Source organism: Rhinoraja longicauda, chromosome 8 (genome assembly GCF_053455715.1).
Source record: "Rhinoraja longicauda isolate Sanriku21f chromosome 8, sRhiLon1.1, whole genome shotgun sequence".
NCBI lineage: Eukaryota > Metazoa > Chordata > Chondrichthyes > Rajiformes > Arhynchobatidae > Rhinoraja > Rhinoraja longicauda.
In genome coordinates this window covers 60,111,632-60,124,560 of record NC_135960.1, presented here as the reverse complement: position 1 = coordinate 60,124,560, position 12,929 = coordinate 60,111,632, and the positions used below count along the sequence as shown (strand labels likewise).

The 12,929-nt window shown below is 42.4% G+C and overlaps 1 protein-coding gene across 1 annotated transcript in view; it reads right to left on the bottom strand.

The window, feature by feature from the left end:
* The window catches only part of LOC144596022 (uncharacterized), a 114,652-nt gene that overhangs the window by 80,474 nt on the left and 21,249 nt on the right, over nucleotides 1–12,929 (bottom strand). Inside the window, exon 2 of the mRNA XM_078404093.1 lies at nucleotides 3,600–3,799. Within this exon, the coding sequence (XP_078260219.1) occupies nucleotides 3,600–3,799 (200 nt within the window). The remainder of the gene's footprint in view (nucleotides 1–3,599; nucleotides 3,800–12,929) is intronic.

Here is a 12,929-nt window from a genome sequence, read left to right as displayed (position 1 = left end):
ACCCATAGTCAGCATTCAACGCAGGTCTCTGCCGCTGTAAGGCAGCAACTCTACCGCTGCGCCACTCCACTGCTACTCATCCAGTGCAGTGGGAAATTCACAGTATAAATGCAAATCTATTGAAATCTCTATTTCAAAAACTTCATCTAATGTTGTACACACAAAATAACTTTCTGAGAAATGCAGCCCCTGAATTATCAGTTATCTCAAACAATAATTTCCTTTCTTGAACTGTTAAAAATGTTTAATTTCAAGTTAAAGAATAATTGTTGATAGAATAACGTTTTCAAATAGGCATTTATGAGGTGCCCAAATTTAAAAGGCTGGTTGGAATGCTGTTGGTAAAATGGTAATTCTACCCAACAACATTTCAACCAGCTAATTCACTCTTTAACTGATGTGTGGGTAAACAAAGTCTAAACATTTATGTGAATTTATGATGTGATTGTTCATTTGTCCTGAAGGACAAAAATGACCTGATGTTGTATTTTGGATCTCACTTACACTCAGACTGTGAACTTCTAACAGGTAAATAAGCAAGAGTGATTTTGGGGCCCTTGATATATTAGTGGGTGAGATTTATTGTAGGCAGGGTCCAACAAACCCCGTTGTATCACAGAAGATTCCAGGGCAGCACGACGGCGTAGAGTTAGAGCTATTGTTTTACAGCACCAGAGTCCAGGGTTCGATCCTGACTACAGGTGCTGTCTGTATGGAGTTTTTACGTTCTCCCCGTTACCTGCGCGGGTTTTTTCCGAGATCGTCGTTTTCCTCTCACTCTCCAAAGACGTACAGGTTTGCAGGTTAATTGGTATAAATGTATAAATGTTAAATTGTCCCTAGTGTGTGTAGAGTAGTGTTAATGTTAGGGATCGCTGGTTGGTGTGGACCCAGTGTTTTCATGTGGTGCCTCTCTATTAGTTTAAATTCTGAAATGTAAAAATAATGACAAAGACCACGGTGTAATATGAACAAACATTATTGTAATGTGAGAACATAAAAAATTGCATGCCTAGGGCATGCAGATCTTCACACTGGCCCTGCCATTTAATAATAATGTGGTTGATCTTTGGCACACTTTAGAAGAGATCATTCAACTCACTGACCCTCCACTGACTTCTTGTAAAAAGCAATTCAGTTCATCCCTTTCCCTGCCTCTTTTCATCTCACCTCTTTTTCCCGATCAGTCTTTTTTGAATGTTACAATTGGGTCTGTTTCCAGCATGCATTACAAAATAACTGTTTTAGAATGACAATAGTCGAAAATCAAACCCATACACTTTGAGGGAACTGAGTGAAATACCCGCACTGGAAGTTGACAGCATAATAGAAATTATTACTATTGGAATTAGTTTAGTTTAGAGATACAGCATGGAACATGCCCTTCGGTTCACTGAGTCCGTGCCGGTCAGTGATCCCCACACACAATCCAATGCACACACGAGGGCCAATTTTCAATTATACCAAAGCCAATTAAACAACAAACCTGAAGAAAACCCACGCAGGTCATGGGGAGAATATACAAACTCCAAACGGACAACACTTGTGGTCAGGATCGAACCCAGGTCTCTGGCGCTGTAAGGCAACAACTCTAATGTGCATCACTGTGCCACCCCCACTTCTACTTATCCAGTGGAAAATTCACAGTATAAATGCAAATCTATTGTAATGTCTATTTCTAAAACTCTTCCTCTAATGTTGTACAAGCAAAAATACTTTCTGGAAAAATACATCCCCCGAATTATCAGTTGTCTCAAAGAATAATGTCCTTTCTTGAACTGTTTAAAATATTTGATTTCATGTTAAAGTATTATTGTTGATAGTATAACATTTTCAAATAGGCATTTAGAGGTGACCAAATTTAAAAGGCTGGTTGGAATGCTGTTGGTAAAATGTTATTTTTAACTAACGGCATTCCAGCCAGCTAATTCACTCTTTAACTGACGTGTGGTTAATGGATCATGTCTAAATATTTATAGGAAATTATGATGTGACTGTTTCTTTGCCCAGAAGGACAAAAGTGACCTGATACTTTGGATCTGATACATTCAGACTGTGAACTTCTGAAAGCCTTTAGGTAAATAAGGAATAGTGGCTTTGGGGCCCTTGATAGATTTGTAGGTGAGACTTATTGTACGCAGGTTTATAACAAACCCCATTGAATCACATAAGATCCCAGAATCCCAGGGTAGCATGGTGGCATAGCAGTAGAACTACTGCCTTTCAGCACCAGAGACCCATGTTCAATCCTGATTACAGGTGCTGTCTGTACGGAGTTTGTATGTTCTTCCCTTGACCTGCGTGGGTTTTTTCTGAGATCCTCAGTTTCCTTCCACACTCTAAAGAAGTACAGGTTGGCAGGCTAATTGGCTTGGTATGAATGTATAAATATCAAATTGTCCTTACTATGTGTAGGGTTGTGTTAATGTGTGGGGATCGCTGGTCGGTGTGGACATGGTGGAACGAAAGGCCTGTTTCTGCATTATATCTCTAAACTAAACGAAATAAAACTGGCTCAAAGTGCCATACATGACTTCTGTAATTATGGACATTCAAAGAAATTAAAACAATGTTCAAACATCATCCAGTTTAAAAACAAATATAAACACATGATTTTTTCTAGGTACAGTGAGGAGGGGGATTAACAGTCACCAGGGGTCTACATATAATAACACATCATTATTTAAATAAGTATATCTATATGAACATATAAGGGTGTATGAGTATTTTTGTATTAATATCTGATACTTGATAAATATTGATTAGGGAATGGGGGTAGGATTAAATAAGTTCACACTTCTTCCTACTCCTTTTCGCACATGTTAAGTAATGGATGAAATTCCTTGTATTTCTTGTTTTTTTGTTTATTTTGTTTTTTAATTGATGTCTTTTAACATGTTCGAAATAAAATAAAATGAAATGAAATGAAAAAATGAAATGAAATTATGTTAAACGTAGTCCAACCCACCCCTCCCCTTCACCTCTTTACACCGGCCATCTTCCCTCTACACGCTCAGTCCTAATAAAGGGTCTCCACCTGAAAGGTAGATTACCAAGATGTTGATTGATTTGTCGAGATTCAGGGACCGTTTCTTCCCAGCTGTTATCAGGCAACTGGACCACCCTACCAACAACCAGAGAGCGGTCCTGAGCTAGTATCTACCCCAGTGGAGACCCTTGGACGATCTTCGATCGGACTTTACAGGGCTTTATAAGTACATGTGACAATAAACTAAACTCAACTCTGACAGTTTGTTTTTTGCTAATGTTTCAGATTGATGACTTTCCATTGAAACCAGCTCTTTTAAAATGTGAATCAAGAGATCTCTACTCCAAAATATTAAAAATATTAAAAATTTAAAAAAAGAGATCTCTACTCCTGAACTGCATGCAATTCCTTGTTGTTTATTAAACGTAGAGGGTACTTATTTCCACCTAATTGTAATATAATTTCTCTCTGTCAGTTCAGTTGCCAACGAATGCATCCCAAACCACACCCAGAATTGCTTAATTACCCTTTCCATAAAGACAGGATGCAGTTGCAACTGAAACATTAGCACTCAAATGAAAATGAAATACAGCAACAGAAAGGTTCTTACAGGAGATGTTACTGGTGTAAATGTTGGACATATTGGACAGCATTCTCCTAAGGGGATCTCAGCATCAGTGCAGTCTATACTGTCACAATTTATTTCATCACAGAGGACGATTCCACCGTCACAGACACAGATTCTGCAGGGCTCCGGTTTCCAAATATCCTTGTCGTTATATTCCAAAACTCCTTGTAGGCATCCACTGTCTATAAAAGAAACCGGCACATGCATGAAACTGAGAACATAAGATGCAATATTAATATCAGACATAAGGGCAGGAAGAGGTCAGGCCCCCCCCTTGGAGAGCTCTCCATGAGATCACAATGGACCCTGTCTTGGCCTCAAGGCCACTATCCAATCTTCTCCCATACCTCTTGACTCCCTGATAGACCAGATATCTCACGCTTGAATATACTCAAAGGGCAGCACGGTGGAGCAGCAGTAGAGTTGCTGCCTTACAGCACCAGAGACCCGGGTTTGATCCTGACTGCTGGTGCTCTCTGTACGGAGCTTGGATGTTCTCCCTGTGACCGCATGAGTTTTCTCTGGGTGCTCCAGTTTCCTCCCAGGCTCCAGAGATGTACAAGTTTGGAGGCTTTGGTAATTGTAACATTGGCCTTAATATGTGGGATGGTGCTAGTGTATGGGTTGATCGCTGATCGGCGTGGACTCGGTGGGCCGAAGGGCCTGTTTCCACACTGTATCTCTAAAATAAACTCAACCAGTACTCTCCCTCTACATCTCTTGCGGTAGAGAATCCCAAAGATCCATTATTCCCCAAGGGAAGAAATTGTTCCACATCTCTAAATAAATGATTGATCCTTTATTCTGAAACTATGATCCCTAATTCTAGATATCCTCCCAAGGAGAAACATCTTCTCAGTACACAGAATGTCAAACCCCCCTCAAAGTCTAAATGTTTAATTGTCTTGCATTAAAAAAACATGTTTCTTTAGCCTTTCTAGTTACTTGCTGGAGGAGCTATGTGCCAACCTTTGTGTTTGTTGCACTTGGAATGCCAGGTTACCTTGCAGCACAACATTTTGGATGAACATTGTCTACGCATCTTCTCCTTACTCCATCTACAACTTTCTAAAGAACTTAAGCATCTAAGCCATTCCTTCAACCACCTTACAGAAGTAAGCACTATTCAATGTTCATACCGCTGGGTTGTAAGCTACCTACAGGTAGGGTGAAATAAAAGGTGCATCTCCAGAGATGCTGCCTGACCCACTGAGTAATCCTAGCACTTTGTAACCACTGGATTACATTTAGCCTCAATGATCACCCGAGACGTTTAAATACAGCTGAAGTAGATTTAAATAATTTTAAATTAATACAAACTAAAAGAAAAAAAGGTCTAATAATACAAGTAACACACATTGATTAAAAACATTACGATTGAGTAAAATAATATAAACCATATTTTTACATTCAATGTCAGAAACACCATCCGAATAAATCGTGCCATGATTCTACATGTACCAGTGTAGCTATTTTCCAACGGGCCTGTTTCCACGCTGTATCACTCTATGACTTTATGACTCAGCCATCAAACTTTGGAGTAAAGCCAATGGCCTGGCTGCCGTGAATTCAACCCTTCCGCTCAGCACCAGCTGATAAGGCGTTCTTATTTTGTTCTGCATTGTAATCCGCAGCCATGGAGGTCAGTAATCTTTCAATCTGTGTATCTCAGCTAGTCGGTATTTCATCCCAGAACCGAGGGCTGCCAATATTACAATCCACGTGTGAGGTTATCCACTTTGGTGGCAAGAACAGGAAAGCAAACTATTATCTGAATGGTGGCCGATTAGGAGAAGGGGAGATGCAACGAGATCTGGGTGTCGTGGTACACCAGTCATTGAAAGTAGGCATGCAGGTGCAGCAGGCAGTGAAGAAAGCGAATGTTATGTTGGCATTCATAGCGAGGGGATTTGAGTATAGGAGCAGGGAGGTTCTGCTGCAGTTGTACAGGGCATTGGTGAGACCGCACCTGGAGTATTGCGTACAGTTTTGGTCTCCTAATCTGAGGAAAGACGTTCTTGCCATAGAGGGAGTACAGAGAAGGTTCACCAGATTGATTCCTGGGATGGCAGGACTTTCATATGAAGAAAGACTGGATAGACTCGGCTTGTACTCGCTGGAATTTAGAAGATTGAGGGGGGATCTTATAGAAACTTACAAAATTCTTAAGGGGTTGGACAGGCTAGATGCAGGAAGATTGTTCCCGATGATGGGGAAGTCCAGAACAAGGGGTCACGGTTTAAGGATAAGGGGGAAGTCTTTTAGGACCGAGATGAGAACTTTTTTTTCACACAGAGAGTGGTGAATCTGTGGAATTCTCTGCCACAGAAGGTAGTTGAGGCCAGTTCATTGACTATATTTAAGAGGGAGTTAGATGTGGCCCTTGTGGCAAAAGAGATCAGGGGGTATGGAGAGAAGGCAGGTACAGGATACTGAGTTGGATGATCAGCCATGATCATATTGAATGGCGGTGCAGGCTCGAAGGGCCGAATGGCCTACTCCTGCACCTAGTTTCTATGTTTCTATGTACAGTCCCACTGTGGTTAAGTTACTTTGCAAGTTAATTAACAATCATGCAATTAGCCCAGAGACACACATTCAAAACACACCTTGGGAACTAGGGGATTTAAAATCGAATACTTCAATAAATCTGGAACTAAAAGAGTGAAAAAAATAACAAAACATACAAAAAGGGAAGAAAAAAAATCTTATCCATGTACCTGTTAAAATGTATTTTAACTGTTGTTATTGCAACTGCCTTATCTACTTCCCCTGGCAACTTGTTCCATATACATACCACACAATGTTGCCCCTCAGGTTTCTATTAAATCTTTCTCCTGTCACCTTAAACCTATGCCCTCTCCTTCCTTATTCTCCTATCATGGGAGGAAGACTCAGTGCCCTCATCCAATCTATTCCTCTCATAATTTTGTACACGTCTATAAGAACACCCCTCAATCTCTTGTTCTCTAAGGAATAAAATCCTAGCCTGCCCAACCTCTCCCTATAGCACAAGCCCTCATGTCCTGGCAATATTCTTGTAAACCTTTGCACTCATTGTATCTTAATGGCTTCTTTCTTACAGTAGGAACCTAACCTGGGCACAATACTCCAAATACAGCCTCACCAACATCTTGCATAATTGTAACATAGCACATTCCAACTTCTATACTCAATTCCCTGTTTGTTGAAGACCAGCATAACAAAAGTCTTTTTCAACATCCTATCTACATGCAACACCACTTTCATGTACATGTGCTCCTAGATCAGAACAGAAACGGTTTGCCTATTTTCTTTTATGATTTTTTCTGCTGATGGTATTTCCTGCACTAGCCCCTCATCCCTTGATAAACTTTAAACATAGAACATAGAACAGTGCAGCACAGGAACATGTTCTTCGGCCAACAATGTTTGGGCCAAACATGATGTCTAGCAGAACTGATTCCATCTGCCTGCAAGTGATCCACATTGTTCAATTCCCTGCAAATCCATGTGGCTATCAAAAAGCTTCTTGGGGACTAGAGGTAAAAGAGCCATTAGGAGGCAGTGATCACAACATGATAAGTTTTACTCTGCAAATGGAAAGGCAGAAGGGAAAATCGGAAGTGTCGGTATTACAGTATAGCAAAGGGGATTACAGAGGCATGAGGCGGGAGCTGGCCAAAATTGATTGGAAGGAGGCCCTAGCAGGGAAGACGGTAGAACAGCAATGGCAGGTATTCCTGGGAATAATGCAGAGGTTGCAGGATCAATTTATTCCAAAGAGGTGGAAAGACTCTAAGGGGAGTAAGAGACACCTGTGGCTGACAAGGGAAGTCAGGGACAGCATAAAAATTAAGGAGAGGAAGTATAACATAGCAAAGAAGAGTGGGAAGACAGAGGATTGGGACTCTTTTAAAGAGCAACAAAAGTTAACTAAAAAGGCAATACGAGGAGAAAAGATGAGGTACGAGGGTAAACTAGCCAATAATATAAAGGAGGATAGCAAAAGTTTTTTTAGGTACGTGAAGAGGAAAAAAATAGTCAAGGCAAATGTGGGTCCCTTGAAGACAGAAGCAGGGCAATTTATTATGGGGAACAAAGAAATGGCAGACGAGTTAAACCGTTACTTTGGATCTGTCTTCACTGAGGAAGATACACACAATCTCCCAAATGTTCTAGGGGCTGGAGAACCTAGGGTGATGGAGGAACTGAAGGAAATCCACATTAGGCAGGAAATGGTTTTGGGTAGACTGATGGGACTGAAGGCTGATAAATCCCCAGGGCCTGATGGTCTGCATCCCAGAGTACTTAAGGAGGTGGCTCTAGAAATAGTGGAAGCATTGGAGATCATTTTTCAATGTTCTATAGATTCAGGATCAGTTCCTGTGGATTGGAGGATAGCAAATGTTATCCCACTTTTTAAGAAAGGAGGGAGAGAGAAAACGGGTAATTATAGACCAGTTAGTCTGACATCAGTAGTGGGGGAAATGCTGGAGTCAATTATAAAAGACGAAATTGCTGAGCATTTGGATAGCAGTAACGGGATCGTTCCGAGTCAGCATGGATTTACGAAGGGGAAATCATGCTTGACAAATCTACTGGAATTTTTTGAGGATGTAACTAGGAAAATTGACAAGGGAGAGTCAGTGGATGTGGTGTACCTCGACTTTCAGAAAGCCTTCGACAAGGTCCCACATAGGAGATTAGTGGGCAAAATTAGGGCACATGGTATTGGGGGTAGGGTACTGACATGGATAGAAAATTGGTTAACAGACAGAAAGCAAAGAGTGGGGATAAATGGGTCCCTTTCGGAATGGCAGGCAGTGACCAGTGGGGTACCGCAAGGTTCGGTGCTGGGACCCCAGCTATTTACGATATACATTAATGACTTAGACGAAGGGATTAAAAGTACCATTAGCAAATTTGCAGATGATACTAAGTTGGGGTGTAGTGTGAATTGTGAGGAAGATGCAATAAGGCTGCAGGGTGACCTGGACAGGTTGTGTGAGTGGGCGGATACATGGCAGATGCAGTTTAATGTAGATAAGTGTGAGGTTATTCACTTTGGAAGTAAGAATAGAAAGGCAGATTATTATCTGAATGGTGTCAAGTTAGGAGGAGGGGGAGTTCAACGAGATCTGGGTGTCCTAGTGAATCAGTCAATGAAAGGAAGCATGCAGGTTCAGCAGGCAGTGAAGAAAGCCAATGGAATGTTGGCCTTCGTAACAAGAGGAGTTGAGTATAGGAGCAAAGAGGTCCTTCTACAGTTGTACCGGGCCCTGGTGAGACCGCACCTGGAGTACTGTGTGCAGTTTTGGTCTCCAAATTTGAGGAAGGATATTCTTGCTATGGAGGGCGTGCAGCGTAGGTTCACTAGATTAATTCCCGGAATGGCGGGACTGTCGTATGTTGAAAGGCTGGAGCGATTGGGCTTGTATACACTGGAATTTAGAAGGATGAGGGGGGATCTTATTGAAACATATAAGATAATTAGGGGATTGGACACATTAGAGGCAGATAACATGTTCCCAATGTTGGGGGAGTCCAGAACAAGGGGCCACAGTTTGAGAATAAGGGGTAGGCCATTTAGAACGGAGATGAGGAAGAACTTTTTCAGTCAGAGGGTGGTGAAGGTGTGGAATTCTCTGCCTCAGAAGGCAGTGGAGGCCAGTTCGTTGGATGCTTTCAAGAGAGAGCTGGATAGAGCTCTTAAGGATAGCGGAGTGAGGGGGTATGGGGAGAAGGCAGGAACGGGGTACTGATTGATAGTGATCAGCCATGATCGCATTGAATGGCGGTGCTGGCTCGAAGGGCTGAATGGCCTACTCCTGCACCTATTGTCTATTGTCTATTGTCTATAAACACCACCATCATATTTGCTTCCACCACCACCCCTGGCAATGTGTGTTCAGGCCCCCACCATTCCCTGTGTAAAAAACATGCTTCGCACATCTCCATTATATTTTCCCCCTTTCACATAGCTACGCCCTCTAGAATCCATCCAACCTCTCCCTGTAGCTGAAACCCCATAATTCAGGCAGTATTTTGGTAAACTTCCTCTGCGCCTGCTCTAAAGCTTCCACATCTTTTAGAGAGTCATAGATTCATAGAGATATACAGCGTGGAAGCAAACCCTGTGGCCCAACTTGCCCATGCCGCCCAACATGATCCATTCACACGAATCCCACTTGCCCAAGCTTGGCCCATAAACCTCGAAACATATCCTAGCCATGTACCTGTCCAAATGTCTCTTAATCATTATTATAGTAACTGTCAGCTCTACTTTCAGTCTGAAGAAGGATTCCAACCCAAACCGTCACATATTCTCTTTCTCCAGAGATGTTGCCTGGCCTGCTGAATCAAGCACCTTTCCAAAGAGTTTGCAGTTAACCAAGTTCTGAGTTCAGTGACTATATTTCTGTAATACATTTGCTCAGGCTCTGCTCCCTTTCTACAATATACTTGTAATTGCCTTGTTAATCTCCAGCATTTTGTGTCTATCTTGAATACTCAACTGATGTGGGCCAATGTGCCGAAAGCCTTCCTGACCACCACATCTACCTGTGATCTCACTTGCAAGGAACTATGTACATGCACTACCTCTGTTCTACAACACTCCCCAGACTCCCATCATTCACTGTATAGGTCCTGCCTTGTTAGATTGCCCAAAATGCAACACCTCGCACTTCTCTGTATTAACTTCCATCAACCATTCCTCAGCCCACCTGCCCAAGCAATCACGGTTCTGCTGCAATTTCTGACAACCAACTTCACTATCCACAGTACCACCCACTTGATTGTCATTTGCAAACTTACTAATCATGTCTTGTACGTTTTCATCCAAATCATTGATATAGATGACAAACAGCAATGAGCCTATCACCGAATCCTGAGGCACACCACTTGTTACAGTTTTCTGTAATAGGGCGACCAGAACTGCATACCACACTTCAAATGTGGACTAACCAGTGTCCTATAGAGCTGCAACAAGATTTCCTGACTTATATTCAATGTCCCAACAATGGAAGGCAAGTAAACCCTGTGCTTTCCTTGCCATCCTACCTACTTGTGCTGCCAGCTTTCGTGAACTTGAAGATCTCTCTGCACATCAATGCTGTTAAGGGTCTTGCTATTAACTGTATACTTTCTCCTTAAGGGTCTTGCCATTAACTATACTTGCTCCTTAAGGGTCTTGCCATTAACTGTGTACTCACTTCTTACATTTCTACCTTAATATTGAATAATCTATTAATCTCTATTAAATGTTATACTGATCGACAATGCATGTGTTATCTTTCCCTTCCCATGCTACTGATCAATTTGCACACGAGCTGTGTTGTGCATTTTTCCAAACAGATCTTTGGTTAAAACCTGGTCCATTTGGTTTCATTGTTTGGCGTTACTTTCCTTACCACACAGTAGATGGCGCTACTTTTCAAAATTCTTCAATATCTAAATTACAAGGGTCAAGAATGTTTATTGAGTTGAATTGAAATATACAGCACGGAAACAGGCCCTTCAGGTAACAATACAATAAATAAATATATCATAATCAATAATACAGTAATATTATCAGTTATACTAGTTAACTAGGCCATATTAATGCAAACTGAACTCTATAGTGCATCCAAAACAAAGTCCATAATGGATGGTTGCTGAGATAGGGTTGTGTTGTATGGTTCAGGAGCCTAACGGTTGATGGGAAAAAGCAATTCTTGAACCTGGAGGTCACGGTTCTCTGCCTTAGAATATAGAACAGAATTGTACAGCACAAAACCAGAGTCCTTTGGCCCACAGCGTCTGTGCTGAACATGATGACAAGACCAACTCTTATCTACAGTTACTTAACAACATGGAAAGTTGCTCAGGTATGTCCTGTAACGGAAAGACAGTTGCACAGTGTGGGATAAGATACCCAGCATTGTTGTACTCAGGACTGTGCTCCAGAAATAGCTATGCCCACAGACACACAGTCTTGAGTACTACAATGCTGGGTATCTTATCCCACACCACAAGACTCTTTCGCCATTTTTAAGCCCATCACCCCTTACCCCACGGCTAACCCACCACCCCACCCTACACACGTACACACAAACACACACACCCACATGCATGCACACATGCATGCGCACACACACTCACGCAAGCAGAAACACATGCACGCACGCACAGAGCTAAGGTAGACATCTTCCCAAATATTGTGTCCTGCCATAAAGTCATGGAGTCATTGTCATACAGCACAGAAACAGGCTCTTTGGCCCAGCTTGCCCATGCCGACCAAGATGCCCCACGATATGCGAGTCCCACCCGCCTTAGTTTGGCCCTGTTGCTTTGGCATCTTTTGGTAATCACTCTACAAATCTGTTCCTCTATCTCCTGCTTGCTATTGGGGGCCTATATACAATCCCATATGGTGCTTGCACCTTTCTTATTTCTAAGCTCTACCCATATCACCTCAGTGGACAAACCCTGCAATATGTTCTCCCTGAGTGATGCTGTGACAATCTACCTGATTGGTAGAGCAACACCGCCACCTCTTCTGCCGCCTTCTCAATCATGTCAGAAACATCGAAATCCCAAAACATTGAGCTGCAAGTCACGTTCCTCTTCCAAGCATGTTTTCGCAATGGCCACAACATCATAGTCCCAAGCACTGATCCAGGCTCTGTTCATCTGTACATTAACACTATCCTACACACACTAAGGACAATTTTCACATACATCAAGCAAATTAACCTACAAGCCTGTACGTCTTTGGAGTGTGGGAGGAAACCGAAGATCTCGGAGAAAAACCCACATGGACACGGGGAGAATGTACAAACTCTGTACAGACAGCACCCGATGTCGGGATTGAACCCAGGTCTCTGGCGCTGCAAGCACTGTAAGGCAGCAACTCTACCGCTGCTCCACCGTACCGCCCTTGCAGATGATGATTAGGGATGTGCTGGCATTGGAGAAGGTCCAGAGGAAGTTTATGGGAATCATCCAGGGGATGATTGGATTAACATATGAAGAGCATTTGGCAGCTCTGTGCCTGCACTGGCTGGAGTTTAGAAGGATGAAGGGGGACCTCATTGAAACTTACCACATAGTGAAAGGCCTGGATAGAGTGGATGTGGAGGGGATGTTTCCGCTATTGGGAGAGTCTAGGACTAGAGGCCACAGCCTCAGAATAAAAGGACGTACTTTTAGAAAGGAGTTGAGGAGGAACATTTTTATTCAGAGTGTGGTGAATCTGTGGAATTCATGGCCACAGACGGCTGTGGAGGCCATCTTTGGGTTTACTTAAAACCGAGATTGACAGGTTCTTGATTTGTAAGGGTGTCAAAG